Here is an 18020-nt window from a genome sequence, read left to right on the forward strand (position 1 = left end):
GTATTGTATTGGACTGTGGCAGATTGGTGTAGGGATCACTGGAGGGGGACATCTTAGAGTGGGGCAGATTGTTTTGGATAGGAGTGGGGTGGGTTGTGGTGGATTCCATTGGAGTGGGGTGGGTGGATTGGGGAGGCATTGGGGTGGATTGGAAGAGGGTGAGGTGGATTGGAGTGGGGTAGATTGAATTGGGTGGGAATGGGATGGATTAGATCAATGTTGAGTTAATTGGATTGGATTGTCTTATGGTGGACTTGAGAGGGATACATTCGGATGAGTTAGTGGATTGAGGTGAGCTGGATTGGTTTGGAGTGGGGTGCATCGGTGTGGGTTAGAATCGATTGGGGTGAATTGAAATCGGGCTGATTGGAGTGGGGCACATTGTTTTGGATTGGAGTTGGGCTTATTAGAGTAGGGCAGACTGTTTTGGATTGATGTGGGGCAGATTGGATTGGGGCAGACTGTTTTGTATTGGAGTGGAGCAGATTGGAGTGGGGCAGACTGGAGTTGGACAGATTGGAGTTGGGCAGTTTGTTTTAGATTGCAGTGAGGCAGATTGGAGTGGGGTGGATTTGAGTTGACAGATTTTTTTGGATTGGAGTAGGGCAGATTTGATTGTGACGGATTCAAATGGGGCAGATTGGTGTGGGGCAGATTTGAGTGGTGCAGATTGGAGTGGTGCAGATTGGAGTGGGACATATTGGTTTGGACTGGAGTTAGGTAGATTGAAATGGGGCAGATTGTTTGGGATTTGAGTGAGGCAGATTGTTTTGGATTGAGTAGGGCAGATTGTTTTGGATTGGAGTGGGAAAGTTTGTTTTGGATTGGAGCAGGGCATATTGTTTTGGAGTGGGGCACACTGTTTTGTATTGAAGTGGGGCAGATTGGAGTGGAGCAGATTGTTTTAGATTGGAGTGGGGCAGATTGTTTTGGATTGGACTGGGACAGGGGCAGATTGTTTTTGATTGTAGTGGGATGGATTAGAGTGGGGCAAATTGTAGTGGGGAGGACTGGAGTGCAGCCGATTGGAGTGGGATGGATTAGAGTGGGGCAGATTGGAGTGGGCTGACTGGAATAGTATAGATTGGATTGGGGTAGATTGAGTGGGACATGTTGTTTTGGATTGGAGTGGGGAAGATGGGAGTGAGAGGAATTTTTTAGGATTTGAGTAGGGCAGATTGCTTTCAATTGGAGTGGGAAAGATTGTTTTGGATTGGAATGGGGCAGATTGGTGAAGGGAAGATTAGAGTGGAACAGATTAGAGTGGGGCAGATTGTTTTTGATTGGAGTGAGGTGGGTTGTGGTGGATTGGATTGAAGTGGGTTGAGGTGGGTCGATTAGGGAGGAAGTGGAGTGGAATGGATTGTGGTGAGGTGAGGTGGATTGGAATGGAATGGGGTAGATCGGTTTGAGCTGGGATAGGGTGGATTAGATTAATGTAGGGTGGATTGGAGTGGATTGTGGTGGATTTGAGAGGGATGAATTGGGATGAGATGGTGGATTAAGGTGAGGTGGACTGGATTGGAGTGGGGCAAATTGGAGTGGGTGGATTGGAGAGGTCGGATTGGATTGGGGTGAATTGGAGTGGGGCAGATTCCTTTGAATTGGAGTGGGGCAGATTGGTGTGCGGCTGATTGTTTTGGATTGGAATGGGGAAGATTGGACTGGCATGGATTGGAGTGGGTTGGATTGTATTCGAGTGGGGCACACTGGAGAGGGAGTGGGGTGGATTGGATTGGGGTGAGATGAGGTGCCTTGTATTGGAGTAGAGTGGGATAGATTAGGTTGGGGTGGATTGGAATGGTGTTTCTGTGGATTGGAGTGGAGTGGATTGTTGTGGATTGGAATGGGGTGAACTTGGATCGACTGGGTAGATTGGGCTAAAGTGGATTAGACTGGAGTGGGGCGGACTAGAGTGGGGCAGATTAGAGTGGACCAGACTGTTTTGGATTGGAGTGGGGCAGACTGGAGTAGGGCAGACTGAAAAGGGGCAAATTGAAGTAGGACAGATCGGAGTGGGCTAGATTGGAGCTGAGCAGATTGTTTTGGATTGCAGAGGGACAGATTGGAGTGGGTCAGAATGGTGTGGGCAGAATTTTTTGGATTGGAGTAGGGCAGATTGGAGTGGGACGGATTTAAGTGGCACAGATGTGAGTGGGCAGATTGTTTTGGACTGGAGTTGGGTAGACTGGAGTGGGGCTGATTGTTTTGGATTGGAGTGGGGTATATTGTTTTGGATTGAGAAGGGCATATTGTTTTAGATTGTAGTGGGGCAGATTGTAGTAGAGCAGTTTGTTTTGGATTGTATCGGGCAGATTGGAGTGGGGCAGATTGTTTTGGAGTACGGCAGACTGTTTTGTATTGGAGTGGGGCACATTGGATTGGGGCAGATTGTGTTCGATTAGAGTGAGGCAGATTGGAGTGGGCTGGATTGCAGCATTTAGAATATTTTGAATTGGTGTGGGAAAGATTGGAGTGGGATGGATTAGAGTGGGGCAAATTGAAGTGGCGAGGACTGCAGTGGGGCAGACTATAGTGGGGCAGATTGGAGTAGGGCAGATTGGATTGGGGTAGATCGAGTGGGACAGGTTGTTTTTATTTGGATTAGGGCAGATGGGAGGAGGAGGGATTCATGTCAAGACAAAAATACTTTATTCGACTAATAAAAGCCATAAAAGCAGACGGTTAAAAACATTTTAAAGACTTTAAAAGGCAAGCAATACATTTGAGAATAAGAAATTGCACATAGCCCATTATACAAGTGTTGTGTATCCTAAGGTAAATCACTCAACAGTTAGAATTAAAACTCATTATGCAGATTCAAGCAACAAATACTGAGACACTCATAACAATACAACAAATAAAATGCCATAATTATAATTTCCTAAAAAGGACCCGCATAATTGAACATTTAAAAAAAAGAAAACTTCTAAGAAGTGCATATGGAGTGGTAACCAGGTTTAAATAAATGTCGCGTGACTACTGGAGGGGCATCTTTTTCCTAATTCTTATGGCCCCTAGCAGATAGCTCGCAACCCCAAAGCACACAATGGGAGAGGATAGCATCTGCAAAAATAATAATGCAGGTCTTACTTGAACAAATGTGGCCTCTCTAAGTAACAGCAGTATGATGTTTTTGCGCAGGGGGGCATAGCATTAAAAAAAAAGATAAAATGCAAGGTATCCTGCTCCGAAAAGTTGTCAAAGGGACACAGCTTTAGGGCACCAGGCCAACAATATCCCTTAGGGAAGGCTAGTATCCAGGGTACCTGGTTCAGCCGAAATCTAGTTAAACCGAAGTAATGTTGCACGTTATAGACCAGTGACAGGTAGGGCTGTAAACGTGGGGACAGACGTATAGTGACGTGCTTTCTCACTGATGACTTGGCTACTTCTGTGCTCTCCCTAATCGTCTGCTGCCTGGCCTGAAACTTCAGGTTGAAATCGTTAATGGATGACGGGCCTAGGAATCTTGGTTTAATATATATATCAGGGCAGCCCAACTCCTTCATTTTCTCCCTAATATAATTCAGCCATGGAATATGTGAGGCCCCCTCATGAGCAATACAGTACGTCATAACCAAATGATTCAAAGTAGGGTTTGTGCTCAACCAACGCATCAATGGCGCAACGGTAATATGGTCAGAAATTTACCCCACACCAAGCTATTTGTGCAGAATAAAGGCAGGGGTACTTGAGGGGACAGCAAGAAGGGTACGCATGACTTTGCTTTCAACCCACTGGATGTCTCTCACATCCTAATAGCCCCATACATCACACCCATATGTGGCCATTGAGATATATATTTTATTTGTAAACCTTAGGTAAAGCAGGTATTGGTTTAGACCCCAACCTTGTAGCAAATTCCTGCATGGCTCCAACTGCTCTAGCCAGTATTTTCTTTTTTACCTTTCTTTACGCAGGACAGGTCTCATGGTTACAGAACAAAACCCTTTCGATAGCTCTGCCCTCTAACAAAAAAAGGTGCACTTAGCAGCCGTTTTACTACCCTAGTCAAATTGGTGGCTAGGTCAAGTGGCTCCATGAACACAATAAAAACATTTAAAGCGTTTTGGAGGCCTACATCGCTCCTTGCAAACAGTACTGCATCATCTGTATATAAAAGTGCAGGGATCAATTTGGCCCCCGTTCTTGGGATGTCGTTAGTACTGCCTGAGAGGAGAGCGGGAGGGATTATTTGGATTTGAGTGGGGCAGATTGTTTTGGATTGGAGTGGGGCAGATTGTTTGGGATTGAGAGGGGGAGATTGTTTTGGATTGGAGTGAGGCAGATTGGTGTAGGGTACACTGAAGTGGGACATATTAGAGTGGAGCAGATAGTTTTGGATTGGAGTTGGGTGGGTTGTAGTGGATTCGATTGGAGTGGAGTGGGGTGGATTGGGGATAGAGTGGGGTGGATTGGATTGAGGTGGATTGGGGTAGATTAGATCAATGTAGAGTGAATTGTATTGGAGTGCAATGGATTGTGGTGGATTGGAGTGGGAAGAATTGGGATGGAGTGGATGGATTAGGGTGAGTTGGATTGGATTGAAGTGGGGCAAATTGGAGGGGTGTATTGGATTGGGGTGAATTGGAGTGGGGAGGTTTGGAGTGGGGCAGAGTGTTTGGATAGGAGAGGGGTGGATTAGAGTGGGGCAGACTGGATTGGAGTGGGGCAGATTGGAGTTTGGCAGACTATTTTGGATTGGAGTGGGTCACATTGAAGTGGGGCAGACTGGAGTGGGACGAATTGGAGTTGTGCAGATAGTTTTGGATTGCAGTGGGGCAGATTGCTGTGGGGCAGATTGCAGTGGGCAGATTGGAGTGGGGTGGATTTGAGTGGGGCAGATTGCTGTTGAGTGGGGCAGACTTTTATATTGGCATGGGGCAGATTGGTTTTGGGGCAGATGGGAGTGGGAGGGATTGTTTGGGATTGGGGAGCGGCAGATGTTTTCGGATTTGATTGGGGAGAATGTTTTGGATTGAGTGTGGGAGATCGTTTTGAATTAGTGTGGGGTGAATTGGCTGAGGGCACACTGGAGTGGGATAGATTGGAGCGGGACAGATTGGATTGGAGTGGGGTTGGTTGTGGTGGATTCAATTGGAGTGGGGTGGGGTAAGGTGGATTTGGGAGGGAGTGTGGTGGATTAGATTGTGGTGAGGTGAATTGGAGTGAAGTGCAGTGGGCTAGATTGGATTGGGCTGGATTGGGATGGATTAGATCAATGTAGAGGGAATGGATTGGAGTGGATTTTGGTGGATTGGATTGGAATGAATTCAGATGGAGTGGGTGGATTGGGGTGAGGTGTATTGGATTGGAGTGGGGCAAATTGGAGTGCTGCAAATTGGAGTAGGGTGAATTGGATTGGTGTGGATTGGAGTGAGGCAGATTGTTTTGTGGAGTAGGGCATACTAGAATGGGGATTGCAGTGGGGAAGATTGGAGTGGGCTGGATTGGAGTGGGGCTGATAATTTTGGATTGGAGTCAGGCATATTGAAGTGGGTGGATTGGAGCAGGCAGATTGTTTTGGATTGGAGTGGGCAGATTGGAGTGGATAGGAGTGGGGTGGGGTCGATCATATTGGTCTGGGGTGGATTGGATTGTAAGGCCAGCGGATTTGTATGGGATAAGTCGGGAACGATTGGAGTGGGTTGAATTGGAGTGGGGCAGATTGTTCAGGTTTAGAGTGGTGTTGGTTGATAGTATTGGAGTGCAGTGAATTGGAGTGCTTTGGATTGTTGTGGATTGAATTAGTCTGGAGTGGGTTGGATTGAGTGTGGTTGATTTGTGTGGGGTGACTTGGGTGGATTGGGGTGGGACGAACTGGAGTGGGGTGTACTGTACAATTATGATTTAAAACATAATTCCAGAAATTACACATAAAATAATAAAAATTTTGTTCAGCAATAAAATAATCCTCTTCTTTTGAAAAGAGCGTCCACCAGAAAAACCAAAAGAAAACTTGAGTGTAAAGTGAGTAAAGACTTGTCAGAAGAGAAGAAAGTTATATATAGAAAAAAAATCGTTCCAACTTTGTTTGTTGTGCTGGGCACTTTTCTACCAGTCGCACGCCTTCTGTTAGTAGGGCACTAAAAGGTAAAGAGAACGAAATAGGGAGCAGCGGACAGGCACTGATTATGGTGAATCAATCAGTGCTTCGTCCTTGATCCACAGAGAGGAACAGAAATTATGTTAGGCCCACCTTGAGAAATCAGACGGCTGTAAAGAGGAGTGCTACGCAAGCCATCAAATGGATAAGCAATGGGTGGGCTCCAAGCCCTGTTTGTTAACAACAGTGTCTCTCAAGCGTGACGCATGCACTAGTGCATGCCCTTGCTGGCTCAACCCTAAAAAGTAGGGTGAGGGTTTTTTTGTCCTTCTTAATAGTGGGAGACTTCAATAGCAAAATCTCCAACACTGAAATCAATAAATGGGCAAAACTATTCTTAGAAGAATCCATGGAAACTACAATTCCACACTTTCCTGAGGGCATACTATCTGACAAAAGAGGTAATCTGCTAATATCAGCGTTGATGAATCTAAATGGGGTAATACTGAACGGCAATACGGAAGGGGATATCCCGGCAAATTACACTAGACGGGGCAACGGGTCCCTATCCATTATAGACTACATTATTAGTAGTATGGATCTGCTGGATACAATTACACAATTGCTCACCCAGTTTAGCCAAGAGAGTGATCATGCATTAATGCACTTAACCACAGATTGGATACCCAAATCCTCTCCAGCCTGTCACATCATATATCATAAAAGCACTATTATGATAAATAGCGAACAGAGACGCATCTTCTGGAACTCTTCGACCTTAGATAAAATCTCAACTTTGATTGATCATTCACAATTTTTAGCAAAAACATACTCGGAAAATCCTATAGAAAATTTTGAATCTATTATCAAGGATATCAAAAACTTCATTTCAAATATGGTAACAGATGATACAGTAGGTAATAGTAAGAAGAAAGACAAAAACAAGTGCACTTTCAAGAACTCTGAATTAAAGAAAAAGTTAAATAAACTTATACGTGCCCAATATATGAATTCCTCGCCATCTACGAAGAAGGAAATAAATAAACTAAAAAATCAATTGAGACGTGAGAAACAAAGTAACAACAAAGCCTTACAAGATCGTAACTGGGTCGACATTCAGATAGCAGCGAAAAAACATAACCAGCGCAAATATTGGTTTCTAATCGAAAAAATAACTGGAGAAAAAAGAAACTGCAAACTATACCGGTCCCCCCGAACGACTGGGAAACTTATTTGACAGATCTTTACAAAGCAAATTTAATAAAATCATATGAAAATAGCGAGGTTAACATCATAGGAAAAGATAAACGTTCAATAACCAAAACCACAGCTATATCTGTTGAACTGAATATTCGTAAAGCACGAAGCACTGGTGCCTCTGGCCCGGACCAGATCCCGATCAAGGTGTTGCAAGCCGACCCAAAGGAATGGAGTCAGTTGTTATACCCCCTCTATAACTACATTTTTGATACTGGACAAGTACCTAAATCGTGGCAGGGGAGCATTATCATCCCCATTCACAAAAAGGGAAGCAGAATTCAAGCAGGGAATTATCGCCAAATAGCACTCATGGACGCCGTAGGAAAAGTATTTGCAGCAGAAGTACTAGATCGCCTGAAAGAATGGGCTTTCTCGTTAGGTCTGATACCCATGTTCAAAGCAGGTTTTAGACCTGAACACTCTGTAACAGACAATATTGCAGTTATTCAGGTCACTCTAGATAAATATGTAACCCGAAAAACCCAGGTCGTCTACGCAGCATTCATAGACTATTCCACGGCGTTCGATCGGGTAGATCGACCAACATTATGGAGAAAATTGAGGAGGCTTGGAATTCAAGAACAGCTGCTACGAACCATAGTAAACTTACATACCAATACCTGGTGTCAAGTCCAAATGGGGGGAGAAAAAGGACTAACAAAAAGAATTAAAACTGAAAATGGTCTAAAACAAGGGTGCCTTCTAGCACCGATTCTATTCTCCCTTTATTTAAGTGACTTGCCATATCACCTGCAACTAGGTTCCAGTCTACCTCCTAAAATCGCTAAGCAAAGTATACATGCATTGCTCTATGCTGATGACATAGTGTTGTTAGACCTTACTCCTTTCGGATTACAAAGCTCATTGGATATTTTGGACAATTATTCCAAAGAAAACTACTTAGTACCAAACATAAAGAAAAGAAAAGTGGTAGCCTTCTCGGGGAGGAAAAAAAGCGCCAAATACAGCTGGAGGATAGGAGGAGAAAAGATTGAAGAGGTTAACGAATATCCCTACCTCGGCAGGATTTTTTCGAAGAAATTAACAAACATAGCACAGATAAAAAATCTACAAAGGAAATCCGAAATACATGCCGCAGCACTCCAGAGACTTTACAGTGCCACAGGGAACAGGCATTTTTCCTCAATGATAAAAATTTACAGAGTAAAAATACCACCTGTATTATCCTATGCGACGGAGTACATCCCCATAAAGCAATGGGCCTTTATGGATCGCAAAGAAGGAAAAATTCTAAGAAGGATTATGAAAGTCTCAGACGCCGTACCTGTTCAAGCACTGAGATTAGAACTATCAATCACAAGCTCTTATGCTACAGCAATAGCCAACGTAATAAGGTGGGCCTACAATCTACTACATGCAAAAGAGAATACCTTAAGATTGTTGCTGAATAAAGAGACTTTTGGGTCGGACGCCAAAAAGCAAACCTTTCTGGAGAACATGACTATTGCATTTCGTATGGCAAACATTAGCCCCAGACATATTGCTCATTTGGTCATCAGCGCAACTAAAATTGGTCTCAAAATGTTTCACCCCGAAATTGAGCTATGAGCTGGACTCCCAACATTGTAATAAACTAGCTATTTACAAATCCTTCGTTGACTTACTAGAATACAAACAAAACCAGTCTTATATCGGGTTCACCTTGACGCATGGCGCAAGGAGGGCCATCACCATGCTTCGAATGGGCATCCTACCTGTATCAGCATATACTTCAAAATGGCTCCCGGGAGGATCTCCAACATGTACATTGTGTGAAGGGGGTGTTCAGAATCTAGAGCACGTACTATTTGTATGTCCAAATCATAAAGTAACTACAGCTCGTGCAAGATACCTGGACCCTATTTACCGTTCTTGTAGAATCACAATGGTGAGAGAACTTATATTTTTGTGTAAGCAACCTCCGAACGAATTCGTTTGTTATAATCTTTACAAATTCTTAAAAACCTTTCTACCTTTATTTTAAAAAATTGATTTTCTCTTAAATGTGTTTAAAATGTAAAAATGTTGTGGTCCTCTGTCGAGTACCAACACAAATAAAACTTTTTGACTTTGACTAAAAAGTAGAGAACCATACATTTCTGTCGAGGCTATATGACTCCTGCCGATTCGAACACTTGATATATGTTCAGACCATATGCATACACACATTAATTGAGGCCATCTTACAACAGGCCATTGCTATCCCTATCACAAGACTAAAGTTAGACCTCAAGGATATTCGGTGCCTTTTTTTCTAATTGAATTACTGTAACAGTAAGGTACAAAAGTCAAAGATGCTAATGCATTATCATATCCACTCATCTCTAAATCCAGATGAAAAGTTACAAAGTTAGCTACATGAGGCACAAAAATCATGAAGCAAATTGGCATCACCCATTTGCTTGTACATACCGGGTATACCTCATCTGAGCATGATTGTTGTTCAATACCTCTCCGATTCAAACCTAACAGCAGAGTTGGTAGAACTATCAGTAATGGCTACAATCTGTTTCGTGCAGGATTGTATATAAAACGTTATCTCCAATCAGAGCATGCTTTCCAAACAAGTAACTCAATGGTGGGAGCTAGCTTGATGAAGGAGACATCCCTGATTTGGGCATGAAGGCTGTCTTCTTAATTCTCTATTGGTGGGATGAGTAATGACACAAAACTCTCTTATTACAAAAAAGATTACTGACACAAAACCTCCCAGATGGTAGCACAGTATCTCTCCAATTACAGCTCGATTGTGGGCTAAATATCTTTTTAAGGATGGCATGCTCACTGCCACTAAATATGTAGATAGAAGCATGAGGATTAGAATCATAAATATTTTATAGGCGATCTTGGGCAAATAGATTACTTTTATTAAATCGCAACTCCTAGAATTGACATTAAGTTGTACAGTCTTATATTGTATACTAAATAAAATCTCTTGTTTTACACTTAACCACTTGAGCAAATTTGAAAATAAATTATTATTTAGATTTGACTTAATTTTAAGAGAACAAACAAATGCTAGAAAAACAGGAGTAGCACTATTAAAATACAGCAAAACCTACAGGTAGAAAAGTCCACAAAATAAATAAGAAATTGAATTTAAGACTCACCAGATAAATATGATCACCATCGACACACTCGCAGTGTGCTGCAGTGACACAATGTCCGCTGCTGTTCCTGTACTTTCCTGCTTCACAGACACAACCCTGCTCTTCACCCAAACTGCAGTTTTTTGGGGGATCCTCATATACCTCTTTGCAGGTGCGCTCACACGGCTCCGGCTCAGATGAGGACCTCTGCCACCGTTCACCGTATGGACAAACTGGGTGAAAAACAGTGAGTTGGATCAGAACACAACAGAGAGAGATAAGTCGACTCTAAAACAGCTCAGTATCAAACAACAGCTTTCAACATTTTATTAGAAAAACTCAGGAGAATTTTTTGTGCCTTTTCAAATCTTTCATTTACTGAAATAACTATTGTATACTGTTCATTTATTGTCACAGTGGCATAGCGGGGGTGGTCTGCCCCAGGAGGCACTCATTTTGGGGGCAGCGGAGGTGAGCCAGTCGTGTTTGTCGATTGCCCCCATCCCACAGAAAAAGTCGACCATCGGCCGCCACCCCCCTGAACAAGTTGACTGTTGAGCATCCCACACATCTCCCTTGCCTGCACCTGGGTGCCAAACTTTTGTGCCGCCCGGGTGGCAGCAGCTCTAGCTACACCACTGTATATTCAACCCTGGCAACACAAACATAGACATGGACATGGAAGAAAACTTACCTTCAGTGACTGCTCTTTTCTGGTGGATACTCTAACGCAGGTTCCTCCCCTTCTGTAACCTTATGAATACACCCAGGTGCCAGAATGGATCTGAAAGATTTTCATAGCAACTCTCTTGTACGTTGGTAGGTGGAGTTATGTGACCCAGCATTGGGGACACCACATAGCCACCACCTCCATGTGCTGATGTCAGTTAATTCTGTCCTATGCATGAACCACTGGATGCAGAGCCCTTAGAAATTAGTTTGTGCCATGCTGCAATCTCTAAATTGGAATCTTTTTAAAATGAACCAAATAGGCCCATTCCACAGAACAGGGCAAAGGAATAGAAGGTTATATGTAGTATCCACCTGAAAGAACGTTACTGAAGGAAACTAAGTTTTTAGCTTAATGGATACTTCTAACCACATTCTCCTCATCTTGTGAATAGATACTAAAGCAGTGCCTCCCTACGTTGTCGGCCTGTGGATTTCTTTTTTTGTGGAGTTTTATATAGCGCAAACTAGACCCAAAGGTATTAGAGCGCTTAACGTTAGCGCCAACTGCAGTACAGACAGACACGTTCATCTTTTTTTTTTTGTTAGACACAGGGAGATTATGTGATTTGCCGAGAATCACAGGATGTTGGGAGTCCCTGCTAAAACTCGAACCTGGTTCCCCAGCTTTAAAGTTGACCGCTTTAGCCATTAGGCCACATCCTCTCCCCTAAATGACTGAGACCAGAAAATTCTGCAGGACAGTGTAGACAAAATGTCCTTCCTACCAGATCTGACTAGCCAGGCAGTAGTGCTTCATGAACGCTGACGTTACCACCTGGCAGATGTCCAATACTGGAATACTGCATGCCAGCACAGTGGTAGAAGTCTTTGCTCTCTCTGGTGGAATAAGTGAGTAGACCTTCCACAGGCTATTTCTTGGCCCACCCCTATAATTTATAGATGCATAGGAAAATCCATCTGGAGACGGTTCTCCGCTGGACCGCTTTACCCTTTTTCGCCCTATTTAAGCCCATAAAGAGTCCATCTGATGTTCTTTAGCACAATCGATGTAGAAGCTCAGGGCTCTCTTGAGATCAAGGTAATGAAGTCTGTCTTCCTCTTTAGATGGAGGAGTGGTGGCAAAGAAAGCTGACAGTTTGATAGACTGCCCTATGTGGAAGGGTGTGACAACGTTTGGAAGAAATGCTACGTTTGCTTAGAGTACCAGCTTGTCTGGAAGAGGGTGGTGGAGCATCGTAGTTTGGCTCCATGTTTTACGTTTTGCTAGGCCACACATATTCATTTTATATATATAGAGAGAGACTTCTGCATTGTTGAATAGTCTTCTTTAGGTTTAGATTGTAAGGGATGTGTGCTAAAATGCATTTAATGCGGTGCATTCGCCAGGGATCAGCGAGAGTGGATCACATGTTTGTTTAATGCTTTAAAAATTGTGATCAGAATGTCGGGTTTGTTTGACATCGACATGTATGAGCTGCTTTGCCACATATGAGAGTACAGCATGATGTACGTTGATTCATTAATAAAGATTTCATGTATTGGATTAGATGTAGATTGCAAAACTAATGTTTTTAACCCGTTAAGTGCGGCGCACGTTCAGCGGACGTCGCGTGCACTACCTCGGTAATGCTGCGCACGTCCGCTGAAAGTCGAACGCGTAAAAGAACGTTCCGCACCAGCGCGGAACGTTCAGCGCAGCAGAGGGGTTAAAGGAGAAAATGGTATGTTAGCGTGATTGTGGGCCCTAAGCTTACAGTGAAATAGTTAATACTAACATGAAAGTTATTTTTCTGCATATTTTTCATTTTTGCCAGTGCAGACCAAAGGCATTCCTTAGTTAGTGAAAGGCACATTCTATTTGAGAGATAGTGAGTGGGTTTAAGGCTCGGAATTACTTGTCAAGTTATGCCCAATCATCAAGTCTTCTTCCTCATATATTGTATTGCGGCAACCAAGATTTTAACATGTTCTTTGCTATTGTTATTGTGGACCAATATTGTTAGACAGTTTGGTCTACCTTTCATAATCCTTTTTTACAGTATGCTCCAGGGATTGTTTTATATCAGCTTGGATTTGAGTTTATAGTAAATCTTTTAACTTCAAGTTATTGATTCCGACTTTTGTTGTGTGGTTTTAATGATTACACTATACATTACTTTTTTATTGTCATTACCCCTCCTCCTACAGGCTACTACAAGTGTCTATTGACTAGAGTTAAATTGGAAGAAGCAGCCCAGAGCATTCTCAGTGTCAGATGGCAGCTGGAAAAACAGTGCTTGTAGTCCACTCACATGAAGAGCTGACGTGATTGATATGAGTAAAGTTATCTCCGATGTGAAAAGGCAGAGAATATATCTGTGCATTGGAACAAAAAGGGCACATATGAGGTAAGTGAAAATTAAATTAAGGTTTCATAGAAGCATCACAAAAGCTGTGTGCGGGACCATATGTGTCAGGATTCGCCCCCTCGGCAGCTCCAGCAGCCTAGGAACTACATTTCCCATGAGTGTTAGGGGCAGCAGGAAGTGCCTTAACCGGTACCGGATCCCAGGTTCATTGTGCGTAATACTGTTTGTTGAGAACCTTCGGCGGCTGTCGGAGGTGTGTCTGCAGGAAGGAGAGCGTTCGGAGTCAAGAAGCGTCCTGCCTTCCAACCTTCCCACCGTTCGTGAGTAGAAGAGCTGCGGCGCAGTTCGGCACCGGCTGGTGTCCGGTTTGTTTATTTTCATTTGCGGAGTTCTTGGCGAGGAGGTTCTGCACAGCACTTCATATCCGCTGCTGTTGGTCAGTGACTTCCTTGCGTTTCAAAGGTATACGGAGGTAGAGTGCGGCTGCCTCTGTCTCCGTATGAACTTCTTTTGTTTGTTGCCCACAGGACATTACAGCGGGTTACAGTGAGCTGCTGCCACGTAACGCCGGCTGTGTGGGGATATTGTTAGTTTCTTAAAGACTTTACAGCGGGTTACAGCGTGCTCGGAGGCAGCGTAACACCGTCTGTTCTTTTGGATTGTGGTTACTTTTGCAAGACTGTACAGCGGGTTACTGCGGGCTCGGTTGCAGCGTAACGCCGGCTGTTATTGGGATCCCTTGATATCTGTCTACAAAGAAGGAGCGGAGCCTGGCGGTGGACGCAACCGCAGGTTACCGTGTTTAGGAGTCAGCCTTTGGGGTGTGGAAGATGCTGTGAGGATAACAGCATTGTTTGCTTTCTTGAAATACATTTAGTATTTAACTATACTAGGTAGGGGTATCTCACCTTACAGGTTCTCAAGGTGGGCCATAGTTCTCCAGAATCCTTATGATGCATCCTTGTGAGAGATGAATATAATCTTCTGCAGTTCTGCTATGTACAAGCAGTAAAGGAAGGGTGCATTGTTCTGTGAAATGATCAAGTTGCATAACAGGGTATGGTGTGTGATAAAACATATTCATATTAGGTTGCATATAGTACATACAGACTCTGATGTATGATTCTGCTTTCTTCTTCAGATGATGTCACATGGGGGTCTCTATTGATGTTAGTTTTGTTCATGTACCAAGGACACACAGGTATTCTTGACCTTTATGAATTAGCGAGAACTGAAGAGAGTAGACTTGCTTACCCTTGTTTTATTATTGTGTTTATGTTTTTCAGAGCCTTTGTCCCTGCTGACCCCTCCCCTACCTGGTGTCCCTCGCTTGATAGCTCGAAGACCCTGGGGGGTAACCCCATGTCAGGGTGCTTGGGGATGTCAGGAGATGGTCCTTTATTCTTCTGCTGCTGAACCCTGCGGAGCCAGTCCTGACAGAATTACGCACCCAAGATATTGGCTTCGCCCGGTTCGGTTGTAGGAGAATAATGGCGACCATGGATGATGTGCTGCAGGCATTATTGCTAGTACAGCAGGAGTTGGCTTCTTCCAAGGCCGAGGCTGCTGCTTTGAAGGACAAGGTTGATAGATTGTCTAGGAATCCTTTTGACGCAGGTGCGGGGCAATCCCAGATACAAGTCACTGTCCCTCCTCCCATTCCTTTGGCCAGTCCAGAGAGGTTTTCAGGGGATCCGTCGAAAGTACAGGTGTTTCTCACACAAATAATGCTCCACTTCTCCTGTAAACCCGCCTCTTTCCCAAATAACCATTCACGTGTGGCCTTTGCTATTTCGTACCTCGTGGGGGATGCCGCAAATTGGGCTGTTCCTCTGGTGAGGAAAAACGATGATATTCTTTCAGACTGGTCAGCCTTTAAGGCGGAGTTTGAAAGGGTGTTCGACCGTAGGGCTACAACCTTTAGTGCAGACAGGGAGCTGCTAGACTTACGACAAGGGAAAAAAGACCTGATCACCTATTTGACCACCTTTAACAGGTTGATTGCCGAAACTGAATGGCCCGAGGAAAAGAGAATGTCCTTATTTTACCAGGGGTTAAGAGACGAACTAAAAGACGTCATAGCACAAATAGATCCTCAACCTACTACTTGCGCTGCTATGATCAATCTGACTCTGAGACTGGATGGCAGAATGGCGGATAGAGGTGGGGATAGGAGGAGAGGGGACAGGGGGTCGTATAGGTACGACAGATTCCCACGTAAACCAAGCTCGCCTCCTGAGACGGGAGTAGAACCTATGGAGATAGGGGCTGTTAGATCTTCCCTGTCTAAGGAAGAGAGACTTACCAGGCGCATACAAGGGTTATGCATGTACTGTGGAAAAAAGGGGCATTTTGTGAGGGAGTGTCCTAACAAACCCAAATCATCAGACTCATGGAATAGTGGGAAAAAGGTAGCAGTGTCCTCAGCGGACATCCCTCTTCAATATAGAGAAATCCCAGAGAAAGGAAAGACAGAAAAAGGGTTGCAGCTCCCTTCCTTGACGGCATTTGCACTAATGGAAAGTGAGACACATATGAAGATCCTTATGGATTTAACACATCAACATAAGACACATCAGGTACACGTGATGCTTGATTCAGGAGCCACCGGCAACTTCATAGACAGCGGTCTAGTATCCAGGTTTGGCATACATAAGGTGAAGTTGGGAAAGGCTGAGGAAGTGTATACGGTTGATGGGCAACCTTTAAAATCTGGGTTGATAGTAGAAAGCACGGAGAAGGTGATACTGACATATAACATGGTACAGGAAAGGCATACTGAGAGTCTGGCACTGAATATAATTGAGGCACCTCAATATGAGGTTATTTTGGGCATGCCATGGTTGTGTCACCACAATCCTATCATAGAGTGGAAGACTAAGACCATCACTTTCACAGCCGAAGAATGTGTGGAGCATCTATTCCCTTTACATCAGGTGGCTGTTTTGTCTTTGTCCCAAGCGTATGTGGTGGCCACGGCAGCAGAGAAAGAGGTGTCATTGCCTGTGGAGTACGTACAGTACGAGGATGTGTTTAGTGAGAAAATGGCGGAGACTCTACCCCCGCACCGAGAGTATGATTGCCGCATTGATTTGGTTGAAGGGGCGACTATACCTTCATGTAGGGTGTATGCACTTTCTGAACCTGAAACCAAACATTTGAGGGGGTATTTGGATCATTATCTAGAGATAGGGTTCATTCAGCCGTCTAGGTCTCCTGCTGCGTCTCCCCTTTTCTTCATTTCAAAAGCAAATGGTGATCTGAGAGCCTGTGTTGACTACAGAATCCTCAATAAGAACACTGTGAGGAACAGGTACCCGTTGCCATTAATCTCGGTGTTACTAGACCAGGTAAAAGAAGCTCAGATATACACTCGATTGGATCTAAGGGGGGCGTATCACCTAGTACGTATAAGGAGTGGTGATGAGTGGAAGACCGCATTTAAAACCAGATACGGGCTGTACGAATACAGGGTCATGCCTTTTGGCCTGTGTAACGCTCCTGCAGCCTTTCAATTTTTCTTAAATGATGTTTTGAAGGACTTTGTGGATTTATTTGTCGTTGTGTACATCGATGACATTTTGATATATTCGGCGAATCCGAAAGACCATGTGGGTCATGTCTGCAAGGTGCTGGCTAGACTAAGGGTGCATAAACTGTATTGCAAACTTAGCAAGTGCGAGTTCGGAGTGAGGCAGGTTGAATTCTTGGGAGTGATGCTGTGTCCGGAGGGATTGCAGATGGCAGACAGGAAGGTACTTGCAGTGCAGAACTGGCCAACGCCTAAGACAGTGCGGGAAGTGCAATGCTTCCTAGGTTTTGCGAACTACTATAGGAGGTTCATCCTACAGTTTTCCAAGGTAGCGGTCCCTATTACCAGGTTGTTAAAGAAAGGTTGCGTTTTCCAATGGACACCGGAGGCCAACGACGCCTTTGTGTTCTTAAAAAAGGCGTTTACTGAAGCTCCTGTGTTGTCCCATCCTCGTCCAGAAGAACCATTCATAGTCGAGGCTGATGCCTCGGACGAGGCGATAGGGGCTATACTGTCTCAAAGGGATCAGGTCACAGGACAGTTACATCCTGTAGCCTATTTATCAAAGAAACTGAACTCCGCTGAACAACATTATACCATAGCCGAAAAAGAACTGCTGGCTATTAAAAAGGCTTTTGAGGAGTGGCGTCATCACTTGTGGGGAGCCAGGCATCCTATTACTGTGTACACGGATCACAGAAATCTGCAATATATGAGAACTGCAAGACATCTTTCTCAAAGGCAGATGAGGTGGATGCAATTTTTTGCGGAATACGACTTTGTGGTCACCTTCCGCCCCGGAGCGGAAAACCATAAAGCAGATTCTTTGTCCAGGTTGGATTCTGGGGGACATTGTTCTATCGAGGCCGTGCCTGGTTCAATAATAGAGCCCTCCAAGGTAGTGGGTGCCATAGCGATTGACAGGTTTCTGGAGTCGGTTAAGGAGCATCATACAGCGGGTGAATGGAATGCATGGGTGAATGACAACAGTGAGAGGTCTCTGCGACAAGGACTACCGTTTCATCGCTCTAAACTGTTTATACCCACCT

The 18020-nt window shown here is 44.2% G+C and overlaps 1 protein-coding gene across 1 annotated transcript in view; it reads right to left on the minus strand.

Moving 5' to 3' along the window:
- Positions 1 to 18020, minus strand: part of LOC147685070 (SCO-spondin-like) — a 153397-nt gene that overhangs the window by 50846 nt on the left and 84531 nt on the right. The window contains exon 6 of the mRNA XM_086942416.1: positions 10420 to 10631. Within this exon, the coding sequence (XP_086798542.1) occupies positions 10420 to 10631 (212 nt within the window). The remainder of the gene's footprint in view (positions 1 to 10419; positions 10632 to 18020) is intronic.

The sequence above is a fragment of the Lissotriton vulgaris genome, chromosome 10 (genome assembly GCF_964263255.1).
Source record: "Lissotriton vulgaris chromosome 10, aLisVul1.2, whole genome shotgun sequence".
Lineage (NCBI taxonomy): Eukaryota > Metazoa > Chordata > Amphibia > Caudata > Salamandridae > Lissotriton > Lissotriton vulgaris.